At 45.8% G+C, this 26,407-nt stretch overlaps 2 protein-coding genes across 2 annotated transcripts; both read left to right on the top strand.

Moving 5' to 3' along the window:
* The first annotated feature begins 297 nt into the window (after positions 1–297).
* On the top strand, positions 298–13,648 carry LOC310696451 (uncharacterized protein). The gene is made up of 5 exons (XM_083482008.1): positions 298–469; positions 5,343–5,519; positions 8,661–8,760; positions 10,558–10,688; positions 13,060–13,648. Exons 1-5 carry the CDS (start codon positions 404–406, stop codon positions 13,336–13,338), a joined length of 753 nt encoding a protein of 250 aa, XP_083338134.1. The 5' UTR covers positions 298–403; the 3' UTR covers positions 13,339–13,648.
* A 4,538-nt stretch (positions 13,649–18,186) lies between these two features.
* On the top strand, positions 18,187–25,801 carry LOC310696456 (uncharacterized protein). The gene is made up of 5 exons (XM_083482019.1): positions 18,187–18,350; positions 20,262–20,438; positions 21,864–21,963; positions 23,403–23,533; positions 24,897–25,801. The coding sequence occupies exons 1-5, from the start codon at positions 18,294–18,296 to the stop codon at positions 25,167–25,169; spliced, it is 738 nt and encodes a 245-aa protein (XP_083338145.1). The 5' UTR covers positions 18,187–18,293; the 3' UTR covers positions 25,170–25,801.
* The last annotated feature ends 606 nt before the right edge of the window (positions 25,802–26,407 follow it).

The raw sequence follows: 26,407 nt of genomic DNA on the forward strand, positions 1-26,407 counted from the left end.
GCTGCAAGGAGGCTGCGAACCCAACGACAAAAGATGGTTTTTTTCTGGAATAGCACCTGGCCACATTTGCCATTCGCTCTCGGAAGGTGCAATGTGACACACAGACACAATCATAAAATTGGAAGGGTACCCCAAGGGACATCTAGTCCACCCCCACTGAAATGCACACACGCATGGGAACGCGCGAGGAAACCCAACTAAGTTCTCCATCGTTGGGAAGTAGGGACCCGCGTCGACATGGGGGGCGGTGGCTTGGGGGGTGGGGCGGAGGCCTTTCCGGCCATGCGCGCATGCTCTCGCCTCCGGAGGAGCGCTTGGGTATAAAGGAGGAGGCGCCGAGCCGCGCCTTCTCGTCCTTCGGCCCTTCCCTTCCCAAATCGCGCAGCGGCCGGATCGCGGCACCATGATGGCGAGGCGGCTCCTCCTGGGTACCAGGCTCCTGCAGCTCCGCAGTGGGGGCTCCCTGGGCGTGAGTATCCCCGAGCCCAGCGCAAAAGGCAGCCCGGCTCGGCTGGGATGTCCTCGCGGGACATGTGCGTCCGGGAAGCGGGCAGCGCTCCGAAAGGGGGCGCTTCCCCTTGGCGCAGCTTCCTGCGTCTTTACGCGCGGCTCAGGTTGCGTTTGCGCTCTGGGTAGGCAGGGCCGGCGCACCCAGGAGGCAAGGGGAGGCGACCGGTTATAGAATGGTAGAGTTGGAAGGAATCCCGAGGGTCATGTAGCCCCAACCTGCCCCCCTTACAAATTGCTAAAATACTAAAAAAAAACCAGGGGTCTCTATAACGTTTGACCCGGGAGACACCAGCCACACATTGCAGTCCTGGCACCAGGGCACGTTGTCCAGACTAAATAGCATTCTGCTCGGGTAAGGTCCCTTGGTTGAATCAACGAACGTAGGTAGCATTAAAATCATTTAAAAGCTCCAGTAGAAGTTACCTTTAAAACAGAGGAAGAAACACAAACCACCCCATCATGGTCCTTCAGTCCCATCCTAACCACAAATAAATTAGAGCAGGCATAGGCAAACTCGGCCCTCCAGGTGTTTTGGGACTACAACTCCCATCATCCCTAGCTAACAGGACCAGTGGTCAAGGATGATGGGAGTTGTAGTCCCAAAACATCTGGAGGGCCGAGTTTGCCTATGCCTGAATTAGTCTCCCAAAAACTCTCCAAAACTACTTCAAAGAAAATGATACTAAGGTTCCCAGCATCCTTGACAAACCTCAGCACCCAGGATTCTGCTGTGGGGGGAGCCATGTGCTTTGAATGTGCTTTAAGTGCTGAAAGCCTCTGTTCTTTCCTTGAATCCCTTGCCCCCCCCCCAACTCTTAATTAATTTCAGGTGCACAGAAGCCCCTCCCCCCTCCAGAAACGTTTTCTTTCTTTTTTAAAAGCAAGGATAGCACTTCAAAGTTTGCACAGGCTGCTCGTAATTCCACCCAGCAAAATGGGTATAGCATTTGAATTGTGGAGCCTGCATAGCTCAGTTGGTTAGAGCTTGGTGCTGATAAGGCCAAGGTTGCAGGTTCAAGCCCTGTATGGGATGGCTGCGTAGTCTTGCATTGCAGGGTGTTGAACTAGATAATTCTTAAGGTCCCTTCCAGCTCTGCAATTCTGTGGTTCTATACTTTGCAGGACTGGCGTAGCCATAGCCCCACACCTCCAATATGAGTGTATTAATTATAAGACTTTGTTTGCACTGACACTGGCAGGGTAGCTTTTTAAATGAACTCACGGGGTCACTTTTTTGGAATGCAGTCCAGCAAAGAGAAGCTGCCCCAGTGACCCCTCTGTTACTTAACCAATTTCTCTTTTCATGCTTGGAAAAGTTTATGTGTAAGGCAGGGGTGTGTGTGAGAGAGAGTGGTGCTGCTGTTGTTAGACGTTCCAAGAGCTTCTAGCAGTTTTTGGTTAGAAATACATAAATGCAATCCCCGCAAAGTAAAAAAAAATCCTGTTTTTTGAAATATATAATGTTTTGCATTGCTTTATGTTGGGGTTAGGGACGCGGGTGGCGCTGTGAGTTAAACCACAGAGCCAAGGACTTGTCAATCAGAAGGTCAGCGGTTCGAATCCACGCAATGGGGTGAGCTCCCGTTGCTTGGTCCCTGCTCCTGCCCACCTAGCAGTTTGAAAGCACGTCAAAGTGCAAGTAGATAAATAGGTACCACTCCGGTGGGAAGGTAACCGGTGTTTCCGTGTGCTGCTCTGGTTCGCCAGATGCGGCTTAGTCATGCTGGCCACATGACCCGGAAGCTGTACGCTCGCTCCCTCGGCCAATAAAGCGAGATGAGCGCCGCAACCCCAGAGTCGGCCACGACTGGACCTAATGGTCAGGGGTCCCTTTACCTTTATGTTGTGGTTGCATTTTATATGCACTTTTCAACAAACTGCCTCAGATATTCCCCAACCAGTCTGCGTGTTAAAGGCATATTTATGCAGACCCGTTGGTGAAACTCTAACCCCGGGGGCATCCTGATAACACTGACATTCAGAAACGGACTTTCTATTATGGTCAGGAAGAAAGAGATGACTGAAGAAACTTCGCTAACTGGGTGTTGTTTGACTAACAAACAATGCAAGGAGATTTCAACAGAAAGACGAGTTCTGCCTTTGCTAGTCTAAGTGAAATGGCTTATTGCTCTGCGTGTCTCTTAATTGCACAAGTATTTGTTTCATTGCAAAAGAATGGCAGGTATTTTTTCACACTGTGAACAGCTCATTTCATTGCTTTATGCCAAGGATCAGGAACCTGGGGCCCTGCAAATATTGTTGGACCAGTTCCTTTAATCTCTGACCGGTGCCCCTGCTGACTGAGGCAGATAGGAGATGGAGTTGAACAATATTTGGAGGGCCAGATTTGCCCATCCCCATCTAAGGCCCAACAAGTAAATCCTTCCTCCGATTCTGCACGTTCACACTTGAGGTCTTATTTCAAATTTGGTGATACCGTTCTTCTTTTTAAAAGCCATTAGTCATAACAGTCAATCCATTGTTCTATCGCAACACTGTATGCTGCCTCCAAGCGCTTGGTGCGTTTAGGAAAGGCAGCAACCATGTTTGATTAGAACAATAGGTCTGTTTGCTTTTAAAAATAAGAACACAGTGTCTCCGAAACATCATTTGCCCAGAGGAAAGCAAAAAGCCCACGAGAATAGAAATACGATTTGGAAAAGCACAAGCAAATTTTACAGCCTATGCAAATTGACTTTAAAGCTTAGCTGATTTCCCTCTCTTGTGAATGCACGCTAGACCTTTTAATTTTAAGAGCTCTAAAGTAGGAAAATGTTTGGCAAGCCTTCTTACTTCTGCTGTTAAGAGACGGCGTTGGTCAGCATGGGGGGTTTCCAACGCTCATCAGCCTCAGCCAGCTTGGCCAATATTCAAGGATGGTGAGAATTGTAGGCCATAAAATATGAAAGGCACCACATTGAATCATAGAATTGTAGTGTTGGAAGGGACTCTGTGGATCATATAGTCCAACCCTCTGCGATGCAGGAATATGCAGCTATCCTATAAGGTTCGAACCTGCAACCTTGGCATTATCAGCGCCATGCGCTAGCCAATTGAGCTATCCATGTCATATTTCTTACCATCTTGAGATTACTTGCTGAACCAATAAATCAGCCTCACATTCCGTTCACAGAAGCCTGGAACTGGAATGTGTTAGAATGTAGGAATTTTAAGAGCAGCCCTGCAGAATCAGACCAAAGCTCCCATCTAATCCAGTATTCTGAGAGGTCAGCCCCTAAGCCTTCCCCAGCAGAAAGACTAAGCTCAGTTTCTTGCCCCTAATTGATGCTGCAGACCAGCCAAGTGTCCCTATTTTCAAGGGATGTCCCTGATTAAGAGAAGCCGTCCTGGTTGCTGATTTGATCCAGAATGTCCCACTTAGGATCATAGAATCATAGAGTTGGAAGAGACCACAAGGGCCATCGAGTCCAACCCCCTGCCAAGTCCCTATTTTCATTGGATAAATGTTGGCAGGTATGGAGTTATCCGGCCCGCAAGGCAATCCTGCATAGGGAAGTTTTTTAAATGTTTAATTATATTTTTGTATATGCTGGAAGCAGCCCAGAGTGGCTGGGGCAACCCAGTCCCATGTGTGGGGTATAAATAGTAAAATTATCATTATGGAATGGGGTGTCCTTATTTCCATCAGAGAAATGTTGGGAGGATACGCTAGTCCATCTTGCAATGCAGAAATATGCAGCTGTCCCATACAGGGATCGAACCTGCAACCTTGGTGTTATCAGCACCATGCTCTAACCAACTGAGCTATTGGCTATCCCTGCCCTCCACAACAATGAGAAGAGAAGAGCATGAGTCCAGAAGGCTGGAAGAAGCGTAATGGGAGAGAGTGCTTAGGAGATGATGGGAAGTTGACACAAAAACCCAGGATATTTGAGCCCCAAACACTGAGGCATGTGAGCCCTGGGAAATTGAAGACACTCAGATTTATATATCTGTGCCAGGAGCCATAAAACCATGCAAGTGGTTCTGAATGTGGCCTGTGGCTTTGTCCTCTGCCATCTGGCAAACAGTTACAGTATTTGCTTTTAAAAAGTCACTCAGTTGCAGCACTGCTTGAAGCTCTCCTCTTCAAGCGTTGTAGGGACACGGGTGGTGCTGTGGTCTAAACCACCGAGCCTCTTGGGCTTGCCAATCGGAAGGTCGGCAGTTCGAATCCCCGCGACGGAGTGAGCTCCAATTGCTCTGTCCCAGCTCCTGCCAACCTAGCAGTTCGAAAGCAAACCAGTGCAAGTAGATAAATAGGTACCACTGCGGCGGGAAGTTAAATGGCATTTCCATGTGGTCTGGCTTCCGTCACGGTGTCTTCGATGTGCCAGAAGTGGTTTAGTCATGCTGGCCACATGACCCGGAAAGCTGTCTGTGGACAAACGCCAGCTCCCTCGGCCTGAAAGCGAGATGAAACCCCATAGTCACCTTTGACTGGACTTAACCTCCTAGGGTCCTTTACCTTTACCTTGTTGATTTCCTTTAAAAACCCCACTGCATTGGATCCTAGCCTTTTTTGCATCCTAGCCCTGCAGTGGTGCCAAACAGCAGAGAGATTGAGCTATTCTAGAATCACATGGAACTGCTAGATGGGGAACCAGCAGCCCTCCAGATGTTGTTAGATTCCAGCCCCATCAACTCCACAGACGGTTGATGATGGTCAGGGATGATGGGATGGGCTCCAGAAACATCTGGAAGGTTGTAAGTTCCCCCATCCCCATGCTAGTGGGTTTACAATTTGGGTTTGTTTTCTACACCGATGAAGCCAACATTATGATGCTGCGCTTTGTTAAACAGAAGATTTCCCTTTATTTCTGTGTTTCTAGCTTCTGCCTCGCGGTTTGGCGTCTTCCCCGAAAACTCCTCAACACTCTGCACCTCAGAACCATGTGTACAGCACAGAGGGAGGGAGTGCCCGCAAACCGTCCGGGCGCTTTCCAGTACCCAACAAGAAGGATTTGCCCTATGATATAGTAGAGCTCATGGAGGAAGTGGAAGTAAAGGTAAGGGGGAAATCTGCTGGGGAAGGTGGAATCTTGTCCTTTCAAAGAAACTTGTTGTTGTTCAGTCGTGTCCGACTCTTCGTGACCCCATGGACCAGAGCACGCCAGGCACTCCTGTCTTCCACTGCCTCCCGCAGTTTGGTCAAACTCATGCTGGTAGCTTCGAGAGCACTGTCCAACCATCTCATCCTCTGCCGTCCCCTTCTCCTTGTGCCCTCCATCTTTCCCAACATCAGGGTCTTTTCCAGGGAGTCTTCTCTTCTCATGAGGTGGCCAAAGTCTTGGAGCCTCAGCTTCAGGATCTGTCCTTCCAGTGAGCACTCAGGGCTGATTTCCTTAAGAATGGAGAGGTTTGATCTTCTTGCAGTCCATGGGACTCTCAAGAGTCTCCTCCAGCACCATAATTCAAAAGCATCCATTCTTCGGCGATCAGCCTTCTTTATGGTCCAGCTCTCACTTCCATACCTCACGACTGGGAAAACCATAGCTTTAACTATACAGACCAAAGAAACTTGGAACTATCTTAAAGCCAGATTTTAATGAATGGTTGGATTTTGGAGGGAGGGAGAACCAAAAACCAGATTGTCTTGATTTGGCACACTAGGTGATATGACCTTCATATTAGAAGTTACTGAGCTGTGTGATTTATCTTTGACTAGAAACAGTGTTAGAAACTCAAATATATAAGCTGATCGCCAAATGGCACCTTAAACCTAGGTTATGGTCGCCAAAATGAAATGTGTAGGCGCTCCCCCCCCTTTTTTTTTTTGCAATGCACTTTATTATTAGAGTGGCTGAAGAAACCCAGCCAGTGTGGTGTAGTGGTTAAGAGTGGTAGTCTCGTAATCTGGTGAACCGGGTTCGCTTCCCCGCTCCTCCACATGCAGCTGCTGGGTGACCTTGGGCCAGTCACACTTCTCTGAAGTCTCTCAGCCTCACTCACCTCACAGAGTGTTTGTTGTGGGGGAGGAAGGGAAAGGAGATTGTTAGCCGCTTTGAGACTCCTGAAGGGGAGTGAAAGGCGGGATATCAAATCCAAACTCCTCTTCTTCTTCTTCAGATGGATGGGTATAAATAATAAAATATTATTATTATTATTTATTACTATTTTTCATTTCTATACTGCTTTACCTTTTAAAGAAAAAATCTCAAAGCAGTTTACAACACATTAAAATATCAAATAAAACAATCCAGAATAAAACAAATTCAAGCTTCGAGGAAAATATTTCAGATGCTTGTCTATAAGTGGCATTTTGCTTTCCTCATACTGAATTTAAGTAGCTTGCCCATAGCAGTAGTACTCTAGAAAGGCAGTGTGGTGTAGTGGTTAGTGTCAGACTAGGACCTGGGAGATCAGGGTTCAAATCCCCTCTCGGTCATGCGGCTCATTGGGTGACCTTGGGCCAGTCACAGTCTCTTAGCCTACCTCAAGGGTCGTTTTAGGGGAGGAGGGTGTACCATGTGCAGTGGTACTTCGGGTTAAGTACTTAATTCATTTCAGAGGTCCGTTCTTAACCTGAAACTGTTCTTAACCTGAAGCACCACTTTAGCTAATGGGGCCTCCTGCTGCCGCCGCGCTGCCAGAGCACGATTTCTGTTCTTATCCTGAAGCAAAGTTCTTAACCTGAAGCACTATTTCTGGGTTAGCGGAGTCTGTAACCTGAAGTGTATGTAACCTGAAGCGTATGTAACCCGAGGTACCACTGTAGTGTGTTAGGGAGAAGACTCCTATCTGACATCCTAGCTTTGAAAGTGCTGTATTTAAACTTGAGGAAGAATTCCAAGGTCCAGTCCTCTGCCCCTTCTTGGTGGTACATCAAGACATCGCCAAGTGATACCGCTAAACACACCCTTGTTCTCTTACAAGTGGCCTATGATGTGTTCAATAGTGGCGCTGTGGTCTAAACCACTGAGCCTCTTGGGCTTCCCGATCAGAAGGTCAGCGGTTCAAATCCCCGCGACGGGGTGAGCTCCCGTTGTTCTTTCCCAGCTCCTGCCAACCTAGCAACTCGAAAGCACACCAGTGCAAGTAGATAAATAGGCACCACTGTGGCAGGAAGGTCAACAGCATATCCGTGCACTCTGGTATCCATCACGGTGTTCCATTGCACCAGAAGTGGTTCAGTCCATGCTGGCCACATGACCGGGAAAGCTGTCTGTGGACAAACACTGGCTCCCTCAGCCTGAGAGCGATATGAGCTCCGCAACCCCATAGTCGCCTTTGACTGGACTTAACCGCCCAGGGGTCCTTTACCTTTATCCCAGCTCTGCCGATTTGTATTTCTTGTCCAGTATGGTCTACTGTAATAGGTAGCAGTTACCCAGGGTTTTAGGGGGACGCGGGTGGTGCTGTGGGTTAAACTACAGAGCCTAGGACTTGCCAATCAGAAGGTCGGCAGTTTGAATACCTGCGACGGCGTGAGCTCCCGTTGCTCGGTCCCTGCTCCTGCCAGCCTAGCAGTTCGAAAGCACATAAAAAGTGAAAGTAGATAAATAGGTACCGCTCCGGCGGGAAGGTAAACGGCATTTCCGTGCGCCGCTCTGGTTCGCCAGAAGCGGCTTAGTCATGCTGGCCACATGACCCGGAAGCTGTACACCGGCTCCCTCGGCCAATAAAGCGAGATGAGCGCCGCAACCCCAGAGTCGGTCACAACTGGACCTAATGGTCAGGGGTCCCCTTTTTACCCAGGGTTTTAGGCAGAGGAGAGGGTCTTTCCTAGTCCCTGCTTCCCTAAACCTTTTAAGTGGAGAAGCCAAGGATTGATAAGCTGAGACCTGAGTGCAAAACATGTTCTCTTCCACTTCCTCCCGCACTGCTAGGAGGATTAAGAAGGGGAGACTTGCCGTTTTCTAGGAACTGGCCCGTGAAAGTGTGGGGGAGTGGAATGTTATTAGGATGATTATTTTACTGTTAGGCTCTTTGTCATGTTTTTATTACGCTTTTATTATTGATGTTCTGTAAAGTGTTTTTAACGTTGTACACCGCCCTGGGATTTTCTGATAAAGGGTAGTATCTAAATTGAAATAATAATTAATAATAATAATAATAATTAATAAATAATAGAAGAAAACTGTATCAGCATCTTCTCTTAACTATTTTAAGGTGATTGACTGGTGTTTTATTCTAAATTCTTCCAATAGACTGGGTTTTTGCCCAACGTGTTTAAGGTTATGTCTCACCGACCGGCAGAATTTAGAGCATTCTTTGCTTATTACAATGCCATCATGAACAAGGAGACAGGTAAGGACAGAAACCATACTTGGTCTATCTTAATGTGACTGTTGCTGAATTCCACTAGGGTTACCTATGGGTAAGATGAGCACTGACGCTACAGGCCTTTCTTGGTTCTGTCAACAGAAATAAGTACCAAGCAATAATAATTTCCACCGGTTCCAAGATTCTTTAAGGCCTCTCTCCTGATGAATCTACCCAGACCCTGAGATCATCTTCTGAGGCTCTTCTTCATGTGCCGCCTCCATGAGAGATACGGAGGGTTGCAAGATGAGATGAGGCCTTTTCTGCAGTGGCTCCCTGTTTGTCGAATGCCGTTCCCTTCTTGGTAGTGGCGCCCGCCCTGTGGAACACCCTCTCATCCGATGTCAAAGAAATAAACAACAACCGTATTTTTTGCTCTATAAGACGCACCAGACCACAAGACGCATCTAGTTTTTGGAGGAGGATAACAAGAAAAAAAATATTCTGAATTTCAGAAGCCAGAACAGCAAGAGGGATCGCTGTGCAGTGAAAGCAGCAATCCCTCTTGCTGTTCTGGCTTCTGGGATAGCTGCGCAGCCTGCATTCGCTCCATAAGACGCACACACATTTCCCCTTACTTTTTAGGAGGGAAAACGTGAGTCTTATAGAGCAAAAAATACGGTATATGACATTTAGAAGACATCTGAAGGCAGCCCTGTTTAGGGAAGTTTTTAACGATTGATGTTTTAATGTATTTTTAATCTTCTGTTGGGGACGCGGGTGGTGCTGTGGGTAAAAGCCTCAGCGCCTAGGGCTTGCCGATCGAAAGGTCGGCGGTTCGAAACCCCGCGGCGGGGTGCGCTCCTGCTACTCGGTCCCAGCGCCTGCCAACCTAGCAGTTCGAAAGCACCCCCGGGTGCAAGTAGATAAATAGGTACCGCTTATCAGCGGGAAGGTAAACGGCGTTCCGTGTGCTGCGCTGGCTCGCCAGATGCAGCTTTGTCACGCTGGCCACGTGACCCGGAAGTGTCTCCGGACAGCGCTGGCCCCCGGCCTATAGAGTGAGATGGGCGCACAAACCCCAGAGTCTGTCAAGACTGGCCCGTTCGGGCAGGGGTACCTTAATCTTCTGTTGGAAGAGTGGCTGGGGAAACGCAGACAGATGGGCAAGGTAGAAATATATTATTATTATTAATAATAATAATAATAATAATAATAATAATAATAATAATAATAATTTCCAGGGGGTTCAGCTGGCAACTCCATTATACACTTTTAGGCACCAGGCGAAAACGTTCTTCTTTAACCCGGCCTTTGACTGACTGACAGTCAATGCCCTTTTAAATGCGTTGGGGGCAGGAGGGATTATTGGGTGGTTCTTGTTTTTATTTTTATGATGTGTTTTGTAACCCATGACCTTGATATTAAGAGTTTCATGCTGTTCCTGAAGGAATGGGTTTCCCAAATCTAAAACCTGACTGAGAGGGCTGTTTATACAGCTGGGTTCATTGTATATTGGTTCAAGGGCTCAAGTTAATGGATTTTAGCTAATGGAGAAGGAAAAATGGGGATTTTGGGGCCCGTTTCAGACTGACTGCACAGTCAGGTTTTAGATTTGGGAAGCCCATTCCTTCATTCGAACTGAGCCATCCAGAGCTTTTTTTCAATATACCTGCTGCTGCTTCTAACTGATAGCGTTTGGACATCTTCCAACCCTTATTATTTGGGAGTCCAGTCTATCTTATCTCTATATGGTGGTATTGGTGCATGTTGGTTAAGTGACTCAGTGCCCCTGCCGCTCTAGAAATACGACCCACCTTCTGCATGTCTCTTCTCCTATAGGAAGCCTAAGCAAGGCTGACAAAGAGCTCATTATTGTGGCCACGAGTATTGTTAACAAGTGTCCATACTGCGTGATTGCACACGGCGCTCTACATCGGATATACTCCAAAAAAACAGCGCTAGCAGATCAGGTTGGTACACGTGTCTGTCTTGTTCGTCTGTCTCCATCTTCTTCTGTTTCACTCCCTTGCTTAGGATTTCTCTCCTGTACAGTGGTACCTCTAGTTACGAACTTAATTCCTTCCGGAGGTCCGTTCTTCACCTGAAACTGTTCTTAACTAGAGGCGTGCTTTCGCTAATGGGGCCTCTTGCCGCTGCTGCGCCGCCGGCACACAATTTCCGTTCTCATTCTGGGGCAAAATTCTCAACTCGAGGTAACTCTTCCAGGTTAGCAGAGTTTGTAACCTGAGGTGTTTGTAACTCGAGGTACCACTGTACTTGTTTCCTTGCCACTTATTGGCTAGTTTTGCACAGATAATTGGCAAAAGAATTTCCAAACAGAAAGGAATTGTATGAAGGGGAATGTTGTTTTTTTCCTGGATTCAAATGCTAGTTTTCTCAATTCAGTCATACCTCAGGTTACAGACGCTTCAGGTTGCATTTTTTCAGGTTACGGACGCGCCGAAACCCGGAAGTACCGGAACGGGTTACTTCCGGGTTTCAGCGGCCGTGCATGTGCAGAAGCGCCGAATCGCAACCCACGCATATGCAGACATGCCGCTGTGGGTTGCAAACATGCATCCCGCACGGATCACGTTCACAACCCAAACGTCCACTGTATGTGAATTGCCCTTGTGAAATCTGCAAAACAGTTTTATACTTTCCTGTGCATCAAACCGGGAATATGATGGCAAAGCAGTCTAAAAGTGCTTTCTGGTGGATATTTATGATAGGTGACCATGAGAGGCTACTGAAGAAGGCATAACAAAAATTACACAGTTATGATTCCTTGCATTCTGCATGATACAAAACTGTGGGCTTGATAAGTCTGTATTGTAGTACAAGATGCTGGGTTCTTTGCCACTGGATCAGGTCATTTAAAGGTCCTATGAAGCAGCTGAAAAAAACTGTTTTCCACAGGCTTAGAATTCTATAGAAGAGGGCTTTTCTGCAGATGCCATTGCTACCATTCATGCACTAATCCTTTGAATGTTTTTAAATACCTGGTTCTTATTGGTAATTCTAATGTTTTGCTTTCTATTTTTGTAGACCACTTAGAGGTTCTCTTACAATCAGGCGGTATATAAAATTTTGTCAAGGAAAATAAAATAAAATGGCATTATGCTACAAACCCGAATTCTGCATTCATCCTCTGAGGCCCTTCTGTGTGTGCCTCTTCCATGAGACGCTTGGAGGGTGGCAACATGAGAACAGGGCCTTTTCTGCAGTGGCCCCCGCCTGTGGAATGCTCTCCCCAGGGCGGCTCTCCTGCTGCCTTCATTACATATTGTTAGGTGCCAGGCAAAAATGTTCCTCTTCAACCAGGCCTTAATATTCCACAGCCTTTTAAATGTGCTTGTGCGATGGGGGCATTGTTTTGTTGTCTTTGTCCTATTTGTTTGTGCTTTTACCTTGCATTTTTATATTGTGAACTGCCTGAGATCTTACGATGAAGAGCAGTACAGTGGTACCTCGGGTTACAGATGCTTCAGGTTACAGACTCCGGTAACCCAGAAATATTACCTAGGGTTAAGAACTTTGCTTCAGGATGAGAACAGAAATCGTGCTACGATGGCGGAGCGGCAGCGGGAGGCCCCATTAGCTAAAGTGGTGCTTCAGGTTAAGAACAGTTTCAGGTTAAGAACGGACCTCCGGAACGAATTAGGTACGTAACCAGAGGTACCACTGTACTGTCTATAAGTCCAATAAATAAAAATAATTATTAATAAATAAGAAGTTGCACTCAGCATAATTCCCTCTCTTGTACAAGGTAGAGGAACCCTTTAGTCCTTTACATCAACCTATTCAGGATCTGGCAGCAATGCACTGTGGTTCATGTTCACGGTTGCTCCCTAATCCTTTTCAGCCCTCATTCTCTTTTACCTAATGCTGCCTGTAAATTTGGTCCCCATAACTGGTCTAGTAAGGGACGCAGGTGGCACTGTGGGTTAAACCACAGAGCCTAGGACTTGCCGATCAGAAGGTCGGCGGTTCAAATCCCCGAGACGGGGTGAGCTCCCGTTGCTCGGTCCCTGCTCCTGCCAACCCAGCAGTTCAAAAGCACGTCAAAGTGCTAGTAGATAAATAGGTACCGCTCTGGCGGGAAGGTAAACGGCGTTTCCGTGCGCTGCTCTGGTTCGCCAGAAGTGGCTTAGTCATGCTGGCCACATGACCTGGAAGCTGTACGCCGGCTCCCTCGCCCAATACAGCGAGATGAGCGCCGCAACCCCAGGGTCGGCCACGACTGGGCCTAACGGTCAGGGGTCCCTTTACCTTTACCTTAACTGGTCTAGCGGTTGGCCATAACTGCCAATAACCTCCCTTGGCTCTGATTTTGTGCAGGTCACTGTGAACTGGCAAATGGCCGAGCTGAGTGATCGGGAGAGGGCCATGGTTGAATTTGCACTCGCCGTCTGCCGAGCGGATAATATCACCGAAGAGCACTTTCAGAAGCTGGAGGCGAACGGGTTTAACCGAGAAGATGCCTGGGACATAGGCACGATTGCAGCCTTTTTTGCCATGTCAAACCGCATAGCTCACTTCACAGATATGCATCCAAACCCAGAATTCTACATCATGGGAAGGATACCGAGAGAGAAAGAGAAGAACGATGCCTCCTAACAAGGCTTTCTGGCACCCAAATCATTGCAAGGACATTGGGCTCAGTGACGGGCAGAAGGTCAAGATGGGCAAATGTTGCATCCACTGAAAAATGAAATGTGCTTCACTTGCGGTTGTGCTACACTTTTTGAAAAACGTTTTCCGGTAGGGTCTCGATTGTAATGAGGTGCTCTGAAGACACAGCAAGATTGGAGATTTGCTGCTCAGTTTCTTTTGATTGTAATAAGCTGTATACTGTGATTTCTTCATAACTGCAGAGTTAACACTTTTGTCATATCGGTTGTTTCTAATAAACGTATTTGAGCAAATACATATCTGCTGTAGCAAATCTTTTAACGGCCAGAAATTGGAAAGAGCTTTTTATGTATACACTGGAGAAGATCTGGAGGAAGATCTCCTTTCCTCTACAAGTGTAAAATCTCGCTGGTCTCCTTGGAAGGTCTTCTCGGGAACAATTCCATCTGCGTTTTCCCAACTTATACAAATGGAGAAAGTTTTCTAAAGTCAACATCCCACAGCTCTGTTAAGCAAACTTGATGTCTTACTGTTTCCTTAATTCTTACAAGGGGAATAAGCAACTATTTTCCATGAAGGAACATGCTACTTGTCTCACTCATTGGTTGCAGTTTTGACCTTAGTTGTAAAAATTGTATAAACGTCTTTCCTGGAAAGAATGTACTTTAAAGTTTGGATTCCATATCTGCTTTAACACTAACTTGCCTGAGGCCTTTGTCCATTGTACAAGAGATCTCAGAACTACCTGCAGGCAGGTTGTTGTTGTTTAGTCATTTAGTCGTGTCCGACTCTTCGTGACCCCCTGGACCAGAGCACGCCAGGCACTCCTGTCTTCCACTGCCTCCCGCAGTTTGGTCAAACTCATGCCTGGTGGTTTCGAGAACACTATCCAACAATCTTTCCTCTGTCGTCCCCTTCTCCTTGTGCCCTCCATCTTTCCCAACATCAGGGTCTTTTCCAGGGAGTCTTCTCTTCTCATGAGGTGGCCAAAGTCTTGGAGCCTCAGCTTCAGGATCTGTCCTTCCAGTGAGCACTCAGGGCTGATTTCCTTAAGAATGGAGAGGTTTGATCTTCTTGCCGTCCATGGGACTCTCAAGAGTCTCCTCCACCACCAGAATTCAAAAGCATCAATTCTTCGGCAATCAGCCGCCTTTATGGTCCAGCTCTCACTTCCATACATCACTACTGGGAAAACCCTAGCTTTAACTATACAGACCTTTGTTGGCAAGGTGATGTCTCTGCTTTTTAAGATGCTGTCTAGATTTGCAGGCAGGTACTGGGTCCAAAATGCATTCTATTTGATTCACAGCCTCACATCTTGTTGCATTTTTAATCAAATGTCAAAACTAAAATGGAGTAGAACCTCACCTAATTCTGTCCCCTGCATAGATGAGAGGCTCTTTAAGAAACTATTAGATGCCCTCGTATGGGATCTGTTGCAGTTCACAACCCAGGTCAAAGTGGGCTTTTTCTCAGTGAAAAGGATGCCTTGGAGGTAGAAAGTCTAATAAATACAAACCTTGAGAGATGGGCATAAGAAGAGATTCATTGTCTAAGAATAAGATGTACCGCACTATGAAATTACTGCAATGACATCTAATGTCATCGGCCTTTCCTGATAGACACCCTCAGGATCAGACCTTCCCTTATAATTTGACAACACTTGTACAACCAGTCATGCCATGAATAAAATATACAGTGGTACCTCAGGTTAAGTACTTAATTCGTTCCGGACGTCCGTTCTTAACCTGAAACTGTTCTTAACCTGAAGCACCACTTTAGCTAATGGGGCCTCCTGCTACCGCCGTGCCGCCATAGCACGATTTCTGTTCTCATCCTGAAGCAAAGTTCTTAACCTGAAGCACTATTTCTGGGTTAGCAGATTCTGTAACCTGAAGCGTATGTAACCTGAGGTACCACTGTATTGGCATTCAACTGACAACACATGGGTAGTGTCTTTTCTGATTGATGGAAGGGCTGTAGTTTTGTGGTAGAGCAGGGGTCAGTAAACTTTTGGCTGGTCCACTGTCCCTCAGACCTTGGGGGGACGGGACTCTATTTTGGAAAAAAATAATGAACAAATTGCTATGCCCCACAAATAACCCAGAGATGCATTTTAAATAAAAGGACACATTCTACTCATGTAAAAACACGCTGATTCCCGGACTGTCCGCGGACTGGATTTAAAAGGCTTTTGGGCCGGATCAGGCCCCCGGACCTTAGTTTGCCTACCCATGTGATAGAGTATTTGTTTCAGATACAAAAGAGCCCAGGTCCAATCCCTGACTCCCAGGAAGGGCAGGGAAAGCCTATCTTAAAACTGCAGAGAACTGCTGCCAATCACTAGATTAGGGGCAGGCAGGAAATCTCTGGATCTCTGGGTGATTTGCAGTAGATTGGAAAACATTTCTGACTCCCTTTTCTTTAACAATAGCAGCAACAGCACAACTGCCTTCCCACCCCAAATTATATTTTTAAAATCAAAAAAAGCTTGGGCAACCAATAATGGCTTTTTGTGTGTGGAAGGACTGTGAGCTCCTCTCACTTCTGTCAACTCAACTTCCTGGATTCAGAGTTCTTTAATTCTAGGGCTGCAATCCTAATCCTAACCAATTACCTGAGAATGAATTCCACTGAATTCAATTGCCTCTACATAGATATGGTTAGGATGTAAGTACTGTACATGGATTTTACACCAGGCCCAGTTTAGGAGAATCTCTTTTTTCCCCAAAAAAATTTTTATTGGTTTTCACAATATTATAAACAAACAAACAAACACACAAGACAAACAAACATAACAAAACATAAATCATAGCCTTATTGAAAATTACAGTTATTAACTTTGTTAAGTGACTTCCTCGCTTCCCCTTGGTTGAATTTCATTGCATGTCCTTTTAACGGTTTTCCAAATCACAGTTCTTATAAAATTTAACCTAAACATCTTCACCTTATAAGCTATAAGGAACACCATTTCAGATAAAACCACAGCGGACCTTGCCACCAAACTCTGCCAATTTGTCCTTACCCACAACAACTTCAAATTCGGTGATGACCTGTTTCTTCAGATCAGCGGCACAGCAATGGGCACCCGCATGGCCCCACAGTATGCCAACATCTTCATGGCAGATTTAGAACAACGTTTCCTGGACTCCTACCCACTCAAACCTCTCTTGTACCTGCGATACATTGACGATATTTTTATCATCTGGACACATGGTCAACAGACCCTGGACACCTTTCACCAGAAATTTAATGATTTTCACCCCACAATCAACCTTACAATGAATCAATCTATGCAAGAAATACATTTTTTGGACACTACTATAAAAATACAGGATGGGCGCATAGACACCACCTTATACCGCAAACCAACTGACCGACAAACATATCTACATGCCTCTAGCTACCATCCCAAACATACCAAACAGTCCATTGTATATAGCCAGGCACTACGTTACAGCCGCATCTGTTCCAATTCTACAGACAGAGACTCTCACCTAAGAGATCTACAGCAAACCTTCTCAGAACTAAAATACCCAGCAGATGAAGTTAGACAACAGATCAACAGAGCCAGACTGATACCCAGAGAGAACTTGCTGCAAGACAGACCCAAAAAAGAAAATAACAGAACACCTCTAGTCATCACATACAGCTCCCAAGTTAAAACAGTACAACGCATCATCAGAGATCTACAACCTCTCCTGGACAATGACAGTTCTCTTTCTCAAGCTCTGGGAGGAAGACCTTTCATTGCCTACAGACAGCCACCCAATCTTAAACAACTCCTAACCCACAATAATACTACAACCAGACTTAACACAGACACTGGCACCAGAGCCTGCAATAAACCCAGATGCCAACTTTGCTACCACATACACCCGGACAACACCATTACTGGTCCCAACAACATCACACATACCATCTCGGGACTATTTAATTGCTCATCGTCTAACATTGTGTATGCCATCAAATGCCAACAGTGTCCTTCAGCTCTCTATATTGGACAAACAGGCCAAACCTTACGCCAAAGAATAAACGGACATAAATCTGACATCAAGAATCACAAAACAGAGAAACCAGTAGGAGAACACTTCAATCTCCCAGGACATTCTATACAAGATCTCAAAGTAGCTGTTTTACTACAAAGGAATTTCAGAAACAGACTGGAAAGAGAAGCTGCTGAATTACAACTCATTACCAAACTTAAAACCATGGAAAAACCTGGGCTTAACAAAGACATTGGATTCTTATCTCACTATACATGACTAAACCATTTCTCACCTCCTCACCCCTTGCCTTTTCCTGTAAGACCTATTACAGTCGTTAAGAGTCGTCAACAGGCTCTCCCAGCTATCTGCCTATCTCCCATTCCCACCACCCTTCGAAGTAACACCCCTCCCCACCTTCTCACTATATAGAAGGATCTGGCAACTTCTGTTTCAGTGTATCTGAAGAAGTGTGCATGCACACGAAAGCTCATACCAAGAACTAACTTAGTTGGTCTTTAAGGTGCTACTGGAAGGAATTTTTTTTATTTTGACTATGGCAGACCAACACGGCTACCTATCTACTATCTTCACCTTATATAATTAAACATATTAATTCATCAATTTAGGGGAATCTCAGGATACCAGAAGAAAACAGAAGCAGAGCCTACAACTTGAAATCTGCCCACTCCTGCTGTGGAACACTTGTTGTTGACTAAGGGATTTCAACAGGGCGGGACTTGCTACTCTTTACTTTTCCACGGGCTGCTGTTCCTTGTGGTCTAAATAGATTTTTTCCCCCTTGCACTGGGGAAGTGTCGAAATGTGGGCGGGCTAGGGGAGACGCCGTCCTGCAAGCGCGCTTGGCTGGGTTACTAGAAAACGGCTCTCCGCCTCGCCTGCGCCTCGGTCGGTGCCGCCCAGGAGCGCAAGGAAAACAGCCGCGGTTTGGCAATGTGGCGGCTTCTCCGCAGCAGCCTCCTGCAGCTCGGCCGTCGGGGCTCTGCCTCCGTGAGTATCTCCATCGCCACAGGCGTTCAACCCTGGCTGTCGATGCGCGCTTCGGAGGATGGCAGTGGTCCAGAAAGGGGCGCGCGTCTCCTTGGCGCAGCGGTGCCATTGGCTCCGTGCGTCTTTGCGCGACCGAGGGCACCTGGATCAAGTCAATCTAGTTCAGCCCCTGGCCAGACAGGTGACACTGAGTCAGACCATTACATCGAGTCAGACCATTCATCCCCCTAGCTTAGGACAGTATATTGCCGGGGTGGGAGATCAGATGGCTGCAGCGCTGGTTCTGAAAAGCTGGTGCGCTCCTCCGAGGGCGAGAGGTGCAAAACTTATTTTTAAGGAGAGTGAGTGCCAAATGCCAGAGCCGAGGGACTTCCGGCTGGCGCAGGCACTTGATTTCTTCAGTTTTGCCTTGCAGTGTTTCCCCCGCACCTCCCTCTGGCCACCTATATGCCATGCGCAACCATTAAAGTAAATCCAAGAGGGAGAAAGTGGGGAGCCCTTCCATCGATGCTGCCAAGCATCTCTCCCCCCTCCCTCATAATAATATTTATTATTTTCCATACATAGACATAGCAAAAGAAAAAGCTGACAATAATAAAGGAAAAAGAATGAAACAGAAAAAAGAGAAAAGAATATAGAACATAAAATACGACAAATCATCACTACACTAACACTTAATTAATTAGTTAAGATCCATCTTCATAAACATATTATTTGACTTCCTCAAATCTCTTCCATCTGAATTTCTTAGTAATTATATATAGCAGTTTCCAATATCATTATTTCATAAAACCCTATCACATTCATAATCATATTTCCTAACTTTTCTTATCATACATTATTTATATATTTAATCCTAATTTAATCCTAGGCCGAATTGATTCTTTCAAGTGATTACATATCTTTAATATTACAATATTTATTCAGATAGTCTTTAAATTTCTTCCAGTCTTCTTGGTGTTCCTCTTCTTTCTGGTCGCGGATTCTCCCGGTGAGATCAGCCACCTCCATCAACTCCATCATCTTCATCTGCCATTCTTCTACCGTTGGTAGTTTTTGTGTTTTCCATTTTTTGGCTAGTAAAATCCGTGCAGCAGTTGTGGCATACAAAAATATTTTTACATCGTTTTTGGGTGCTGCTGAGCATCTCTACGTGCCCTTCTCATTATTTATTGCCTCAGCACAACTGGTCTTTTTAGGTTAGTGGTTCTAAAAAAAATTCTCTGGGTCACACTTTCAGAACAAAAAATTGCTTGAACCACACTGGTTTATTATTATTATTAAGAAATACATTGGAAAACAAAAGATTTCACTCCCTTTAAGGAGTCTCAAAGCGGCTAACATTCTCCTTTCCCTTCCTCCCCCACAACAAACACTCTGTGAGGTGAGTGGGGCTGAGAGAGTTCAGAGAAGTGTGACTGGCCCAAGGTCACCCAGCAGCTGCATGTGGAGGAGCGAGGAAGTGAACCCGGTTCACCAGATTACGAGTCCACCACTGTTAACCACTACACCACACTGGTTCTCACCATAAGGGTATGGTGCTGATAACGCCAAGATTGCAGGGTCCCTTCCAGCTCAAGAATTCTATGATTCCAAGCTCTTTTCATCAGATTGCTTTATTGCAGAGATGAGGAACCTGTGGCCCTCCAGATGTTGCTTCCATCAGTCCCAGCAAACATGGCAAACTCCAGCTTCCATAAGTCCCAGCAAGCATGCCCAATGGTCAGGGATCATGGGAGCGGAAGTCAAGCAACATCTGTACAGCTATAGGTTCCCAATCCCTGTGCCAAAGAGTTTTTTCAGGCCCTAAACTGTGCAGTTAATCGTTTTACAAATAACGCTTGAAGCTGACGGAGCCAACTTTGCACGATACTACGGCAATTGGGTCATTTCTTCCTTTCCGTGTTTTAGCTCCGGCCTCCTGGTGCGTTGGGGAGCTTTGGGGTAAGACCCAGAACTGTAGCCTTGAACCATGCATATAGCACAGACGAGAGGAACGCCACTAAGTCCACTGAGCGCTTTCCGCTACCTAAGGAGGAGGATTTGCCAAATGATATAGCAGAGCTTATGAAGAGAGAAGAAGCAAAGGTAAGACTGACATACTGGAATCACCTTATAAGACAGCTGAGCACCTAGCAGGCCAACTGGTTCACTCCATTAGGTTTAGCATGTCAGAGGCTTGCAAAATTTGAGGCAAAGAATACTCGCTAGACTTTATTTAAAAGCTGCCTTAATCCCAGGTCAGCCAATTTATTCGCCTTGCTGCTTTTGCTGAACTGAACTACAACTCACAGCATCCCTGGCCATTCTTCCTAGGGCTATGGAAGTTGTAGTTCAGCAACATCTGGAGGGTCAAAGGTTACCGTATTTTCCGCTCCATAAGGCGCACTTTTTTCTTCCTAAAAAGTAAGGGGAAATGTCTGTGCGTCTTATGGAGCAAATGCATGGTCCCTGGAGCTGAATTGCCCAGGGGCGAAAAGCAGATCATCCTTTTTTGGGGGGGAGGAAAGTGGGTGTTGAAACAAAGCCGCCGATCGGCAAGTGATCGGGGAGGGAGATAAGGGACGGTAGCAATAAAGGAGGCTGCCTGGGAGTGGGGAGGTAAAGACAGCAAACTTGCAAGGAGAGGAGACAGGAATACTAAAGCAATGAGGAGAGAAATTAGAAGAAAAGGAGGAGCAAAAAACTGCTGCAGCTAAGGAAAAGACACTAAGGCAAACAAGAAGGAAGGGAGTGTTGAAAGGAAGCAGCTGATCAGTAAGCGATCGGGAGGGAGATAAGGGATGCTAGCAATAAAGGAGGCTGCCTGGGAGGGGGGAGGTAAAAGCCCATGGATCCTCAGGATTTTTGCACTGTGTCACCCCAAATTCACCATCAGATCACATAGCATGTCCATGGCTACAATCTGCACCAAAAAACACGCGCATCCACTGTTTCGTGGGGCCACAATGGCGCAAAAACGTGGTTACAAAGCACGGATCCACATGGTTCCTCAGGATTTTTGCATTGGGTTACCCCAAACTCACCGTCAAATCACATGTCTGTGGCCACAGCATGAACCACAAAAATCATACATCCAACGTTTCGTTCAGAATATTTTTTTCTTGTTTTCCTCCTCTAAAAACTAGGTGCGTCTTATAGAGCGAAAAATACGGTAATTAAACACATTAAGCACAGTAAAGCATCAAGCATGTTCCCCATGTCTGGTCTATTCTGGCTGGTAGCAGCTCTGCAGAGCCTCAGACAGCGGACTCTACCACTGCCTGATTCTTCTGAGTAGAGAGATTAGGCTGAGAAATTAGGATCTTCTCTGCAAAGCACGTCAGCTGTGGCTCCTCTCCACTGCTTGGATGTTTGGAACGAGAGACTTGGCATCAGCCTGCAGTCTGCTAGCTAATGGCACTTAGCTAATTGTGCCACATCTGAGAATGGATGGCATTGTATAGACTCTTCCCTTGACGGCAATTTCAAGGTATCTTGACTAGCTCCCCCCCCCCCTCGATTCCCGAACAGCGTGGGTTTTTGCCCAATGTGCTCAAGGTGATGTCTCACCGCCCGGCAGAACTCAGAGCATTCCTTGCTTATTTCAGTGCCGTCGTGAACAAGGAGACAGGTAAGCATGGCGATCAGGCTATGATCTTCTTTCCTGTCCCAACAGTCATAAACCCCCTGTGACAATTTTATTATCATCTACTTTTCTATTTTCATACCAGTCCTCATTAAAAAAGAAAAAGAAATCCCAGAGTAGTTCACACCAAAATATGCTGGGGTGAGTATCGGCTCTGTGTGCACTCCAAATTACAGTGGTACCTCGGGTTAAGTACTTAATTCGTTCCGGAGGTCCATTCTTAACCTGAAACTGTTCTTAACCTGAAGCACCACTTTAGCTAATGGGGCCTCCTGCTGCCGCTGCACAATTTCTGTTCTCATCCTGAAGCAAAGTTCTTAACCTGAAGCACTATTTCTGGCTTAGTGGAGTGTGTAACCTGAAGCGTATGTAACCTGAAGCATATGTAACCCGAGGTACCACTGTATAGGGCAAATTGGGCAGATCTGGGAAAGGTCCTCAGGTTTCTGAGTTGCATCATACCATGAACGAGATGCCTAAAGGTGGACCTGGGGCTCCCTAAGCTTTTAAGGTGCTCTGGGGCTTCAGTTTTCTCCCACCCCCTCATCAGAAATGAAACCAAGCTGACTTAGACAACACCCAGAACTTGAGAGGAGGGAAGGAATGAGGGCAGGATGGGGCCAGTGCTGTTCACAGCACCCCTGAGCCAGGGCTTTTTCAGTTGTGGCTCCGATCTGGTGGAACGCTCTGTCACAAGAGACCAGAAGAAGAGGAAGAAGAGTTTGGATTTGATATCCCGCCTTTCACTCCCTTTAAGGAGTCTCAAAGCGGCTAACGTTCTCCTTTCCCTTCCTCCCCCACAACAAACACTCTGTGAGGTGTGTGGGGCTGAGACACTTCAAAGAAGTGTGACTGGCCCAAGGTCACCCAGCAGCTGCGTGTGGAGGAGCGAGGAAGCAAACCCGGTTCCCCTGATTACGAGACTACCGCTCTTAACCACTACACCACACCAGGGCCCTGCGGGACTTGACATCTTTCCGCAGGGCCTGCAAGACAGAGCTGTTCCATCAGGCCTTTGGCCAGGGCACAGCCTGACTCCCTCCTTTGGCAATCCTCACAGAACTCTAGCCCAGTGGTTGCCATTAATCTGATTTGAACTGATTTTATAATGAAATGATTTTAGAATGTTGTATCATTTTACTGTTGTTAGCCGCTCTGAGCCCGGCTTTGGCTGGGGAGGGCGGGATATAAATAAATTATTATTATTATTATTATTATTATTATTATTATTATTATTATTATTAAAATCACCCCAGGGTGCTACGGCACACTGGTTGAAAACCTAGGCACTAAAGCAATTATAGAACAGATGCATATTACCCTCAAACTCAGATACAGGGTATAAGCGCATAAGCCCAGGATTAAGTGACTCATTCCCATGACTAGATATATGATCCACCCTTTGCATGTCTTTCCTCCCACAGGAAACCTTAGCATGGCTGACAAAGAGCTCATTATCGTGGCTACGAGTGTTGCAAACAAGGTTCCCTACTGTGCAATTGCACACGGTGCCTTACATCGGATGTACTCTAAGAAACCAGTGCTGGCAGATCAGGCGAGAAACCGTATTTGCTAGTCTTAGTGTGTATGTGCGCGCTTCACTTCTGTGCTGTTTTAACTCGCAAGCTTCCACTTGCCACCTTGCTTCTGCACTTGTTCCAGGTTCAGGCAAGAATTGGGGCTCTACCTACAGCTTGCAAGAAAGAGAGAGAGAGAAGAATGAATGAATGCATGAAGGGGACTTGAGTCTGAATTTGAATGCTAGTTTATGCAAATTATTCTGGTGAAATCTTTATAGTAGGTTTTTTCCTTTTTGTGCAGTGCACTGGAAATATGATTGTAAATTAGCATATACAGTGGTACCTCGGTTTACGAACTTAGTCCGTTCTTAAACCAAATCTGTTCTTAAACCAAGGTGCGCTTTCCCTAATGAGGCCTCCCGCTGCCGGTGCCCTTCCACTGTTCGGCATCCGTTCGTAGACCGAGGTAAAGTTCACAAACCGGGACACTACTTCCGGTTTTGCGGAGTTCGTAAACCGAATAGTTCGTAAACAGGACTGTTCGTAAACCGAGGTACCACTGCATAGCAATTTAAAAGAAACTTCAAAAGATTACTGAACAAAAATTTTGGGATTATAATTTATTATATTCATATTTATACAAACCTATGATTAGTTCATATTAGCTTTCTCTAACCTGGTGGCCTCCAGATGTTTTGTAGTGGAACTTCTATCATTCCTGATCATTGACCGAGCTGGCTGCAGCAGATGGAAATTGGAGTCCATCTAAAAGCAGCAGGTTGGGGAAGACTCTAACATTGCAAGATGCTGGGCACTTTATAACTAGATAAGTGCATTTTAAAGCCTCATGCCGCAGTGTTTTAAAAGGCCCTTGCCCAAGGCTAAGAACTGTATGGAAAAGGTCCGTTTGCTAGGTGCTAATTTTCATGCCACAAAGCTGAGGAGTTTGCATTTGTCAATATTCCCTTTTCTGTACAGCCAAGCTGGTTGTAATCATGTTGCTCTGCTTTCTTTTGGACCACATCAGCGAGGCTGAGATGGTGGGTCTAGTTGTCTGAGCATTCCTGGACCTCCATACACACTGCCCAGGCTTGCGTCCTAGGGAGGTCAAATCACTGCTGCTAACTTAGTGGTTTGACTTCACCCCCGGTAGCGCACTCCATTGTTTCTTGAGACAGCCGAATGCCAACAACCCAAAACAAGAGCAAAGATTTACTTCTTTGCAGCGATGCATTACAGTTCCTATTCAAGGTCACTCCCTAATCCTTCTTTTCAGCCCTCCGTCTGTTTGTCACTGGTCTGATGCTGCCTGTATATATGTCCTTTATGTCCCACACTTGGCCATTACGTACCCCAGCAGCTGTGTTGATGATTTCCTGCTGGTTTGTTTCTGTGCAGATCACGGTGAACTGGAAAATGGCTGACCTAAGTGATCGTGAGCTAGCCATGCTCGAGTTTGCACTGGCTGTCTGTCGAGCAGATACCATCACCAAAGAACACTTTCAGAAGCTGGAGGCACACGGGTTTGACCGAGAAGATGCCTGGGACATAGGCGCCATTTCAGCCTTTTTTGCCATGGCAAATCGCATAGCTCAGTTCACAGATATGCAGCCAAACCTAGAATACTACACCATGGGAAGGACACTGAGAGAGAAAGAGAAGACCAAATAGCACCCAAATCTTTGGAAGGAAATTGGACTCCAGATGCTAGGGCCAAAGTTCACTAATTAGTAAGTGGCGGGTACAAGTTAAAAATGGCAGGCAAAGAATCCAATGAGAAGGGAAATGTACTTTCTATTGCACAATAGTCCTGAAGAGGAGTGCTATTTTTCTAGAAAAAGAGGTGCTGGGACTCACCATGAATGCCTCCCTTGTTCTCTTGAGAGGTGCTGGAAATGAGTTCAGGTGAGTCCCCCCTGAAAAAAAGCCCTGCTGAAGAGGATAGCCCTTTACAAGTACTATATATAAACTATATCCCTATATATCTTCTTAGGAACATTTCCATCTGCTCCATCTCAAACTCAAATCATAAAGATGTGAAAGGTTTCCCAAGTTATCTGTTAAAATTAATAGGGCAAGCCTGCGAAGAGTAATTACGGAGCCTCTCATTTCATCATCCTGTGTCTTCCAGGAAGTCAATATTTAACCCTGGTATGCAAGGAAGCCAGTGAAAATATACAGCTAAATAAATAACCAACCCCATTGTGCAAGAAAGTAAATCTCTGCAGGTTTAATGATGTACTTTGGTCATTGCATTCCATTTCAGACTGGTAAATAAACAAGATAAAAATTGTCAAGTATAATGGTACTAATGTGCTTTCTAAATCCCTGAAAAGAGTTTACTCCTTTATTTACTCTGGCAGCAATGGCTGTGTGTACTATCTTATCAGCCAGCTGGCAATTTGAAATCATTCTAATAAGTGCTGAAATTACACTTCAGATGGATCTGCTACTCATTGAGAATACACACAAAAACACATAGTTTATTTTTAAAAATTCAAATAAATCTGATGGCATGAAGGAACACGGCAATCTCAACAGTGCAAGATCATTCCTTCCCAAGTTACCAACATAATATTTTTTGAAATAATTTTTATTTGATTTTACAGTTCTAACAATGCAAAATACATATCCATATTTAGAGATTTCTCTGAATCCCTGGACTTCCCACCTTCACCTCCATGGGGCCTACTGTCAACCTTTTCAACTGCATATCCGTATTATTTAGTAATCCATATTTTATGCCTCTCCATTTTGTCCATAATAATAATTACTACATTACAAGTGGTATTGCAATCCTGCTAATGTTTCCATCTGCTTACAGGGGTCTCCTAGGTAAATTACAAATGTTCCCCCACAAACATTTTGTTACGGAAAAATTTAGGTGTGAGGCTGCTCAGTCACCCAGC

This window comes from Podarcis liolepis (assembly GCF_965112155.1).
Source record: "Podarcis liolepis genome assembly, chromosome: 17".
Lineage (NCBI taxonomy): Eukaryota > Metazoa > Chordata > Lepidosauria > Squamata > Lacertidae > Podarcis > Podarcis liolepis.

Excerpts from the sequence above, each read along its gene's own strand:
- LOC310696456 (XM_083482019.1), top strand. The coding sequence starts at position 18,294 with ATGTGGCGGCTTCTCCGCAGCAGCCTCCTGCAGCTCGGCCGTCGGGGC. Across the intron at positions 20,439-21,863 it reads TGAAGAGAGAAGAAGCAAAG|CGTGGGTTTTTGCCCAATGT; the intron begins GTAAGACTGACA and ends ATTCCCGAACAG. Across the intron at positions 21,964-23,402 it reads CGTCGTGAACAAGGAGACAG|GAAACCTTAGCATGGCTGAC; the intron begins GTAAGCATGGCG and ends TTCCTCCCACAG.
- LOC310696451 (XM_083482008.1), top strand. The coding sequence starts at position 404 with ATGATGGCGAGGCGGCTCCTCCTGGGTACCAGGCTCCTGCAGCTCCGC. Across the intron at positions 470-5,342 it reads GCAGTGGGGGCTCCCTGGGC|CTTCTGCCTCGCGGTTTGGC; the intron begins GTGAGTATCCCC and ends CTGTGTTTCTAG. Across the intron at positions 8,761-10,557 it reads CATCATGAACAAGGAGACAG|GAAGCCTAAGCAAGGCTGAC; the intron begins GTAAGGACAGAA and ends CTTCTCCTATAG.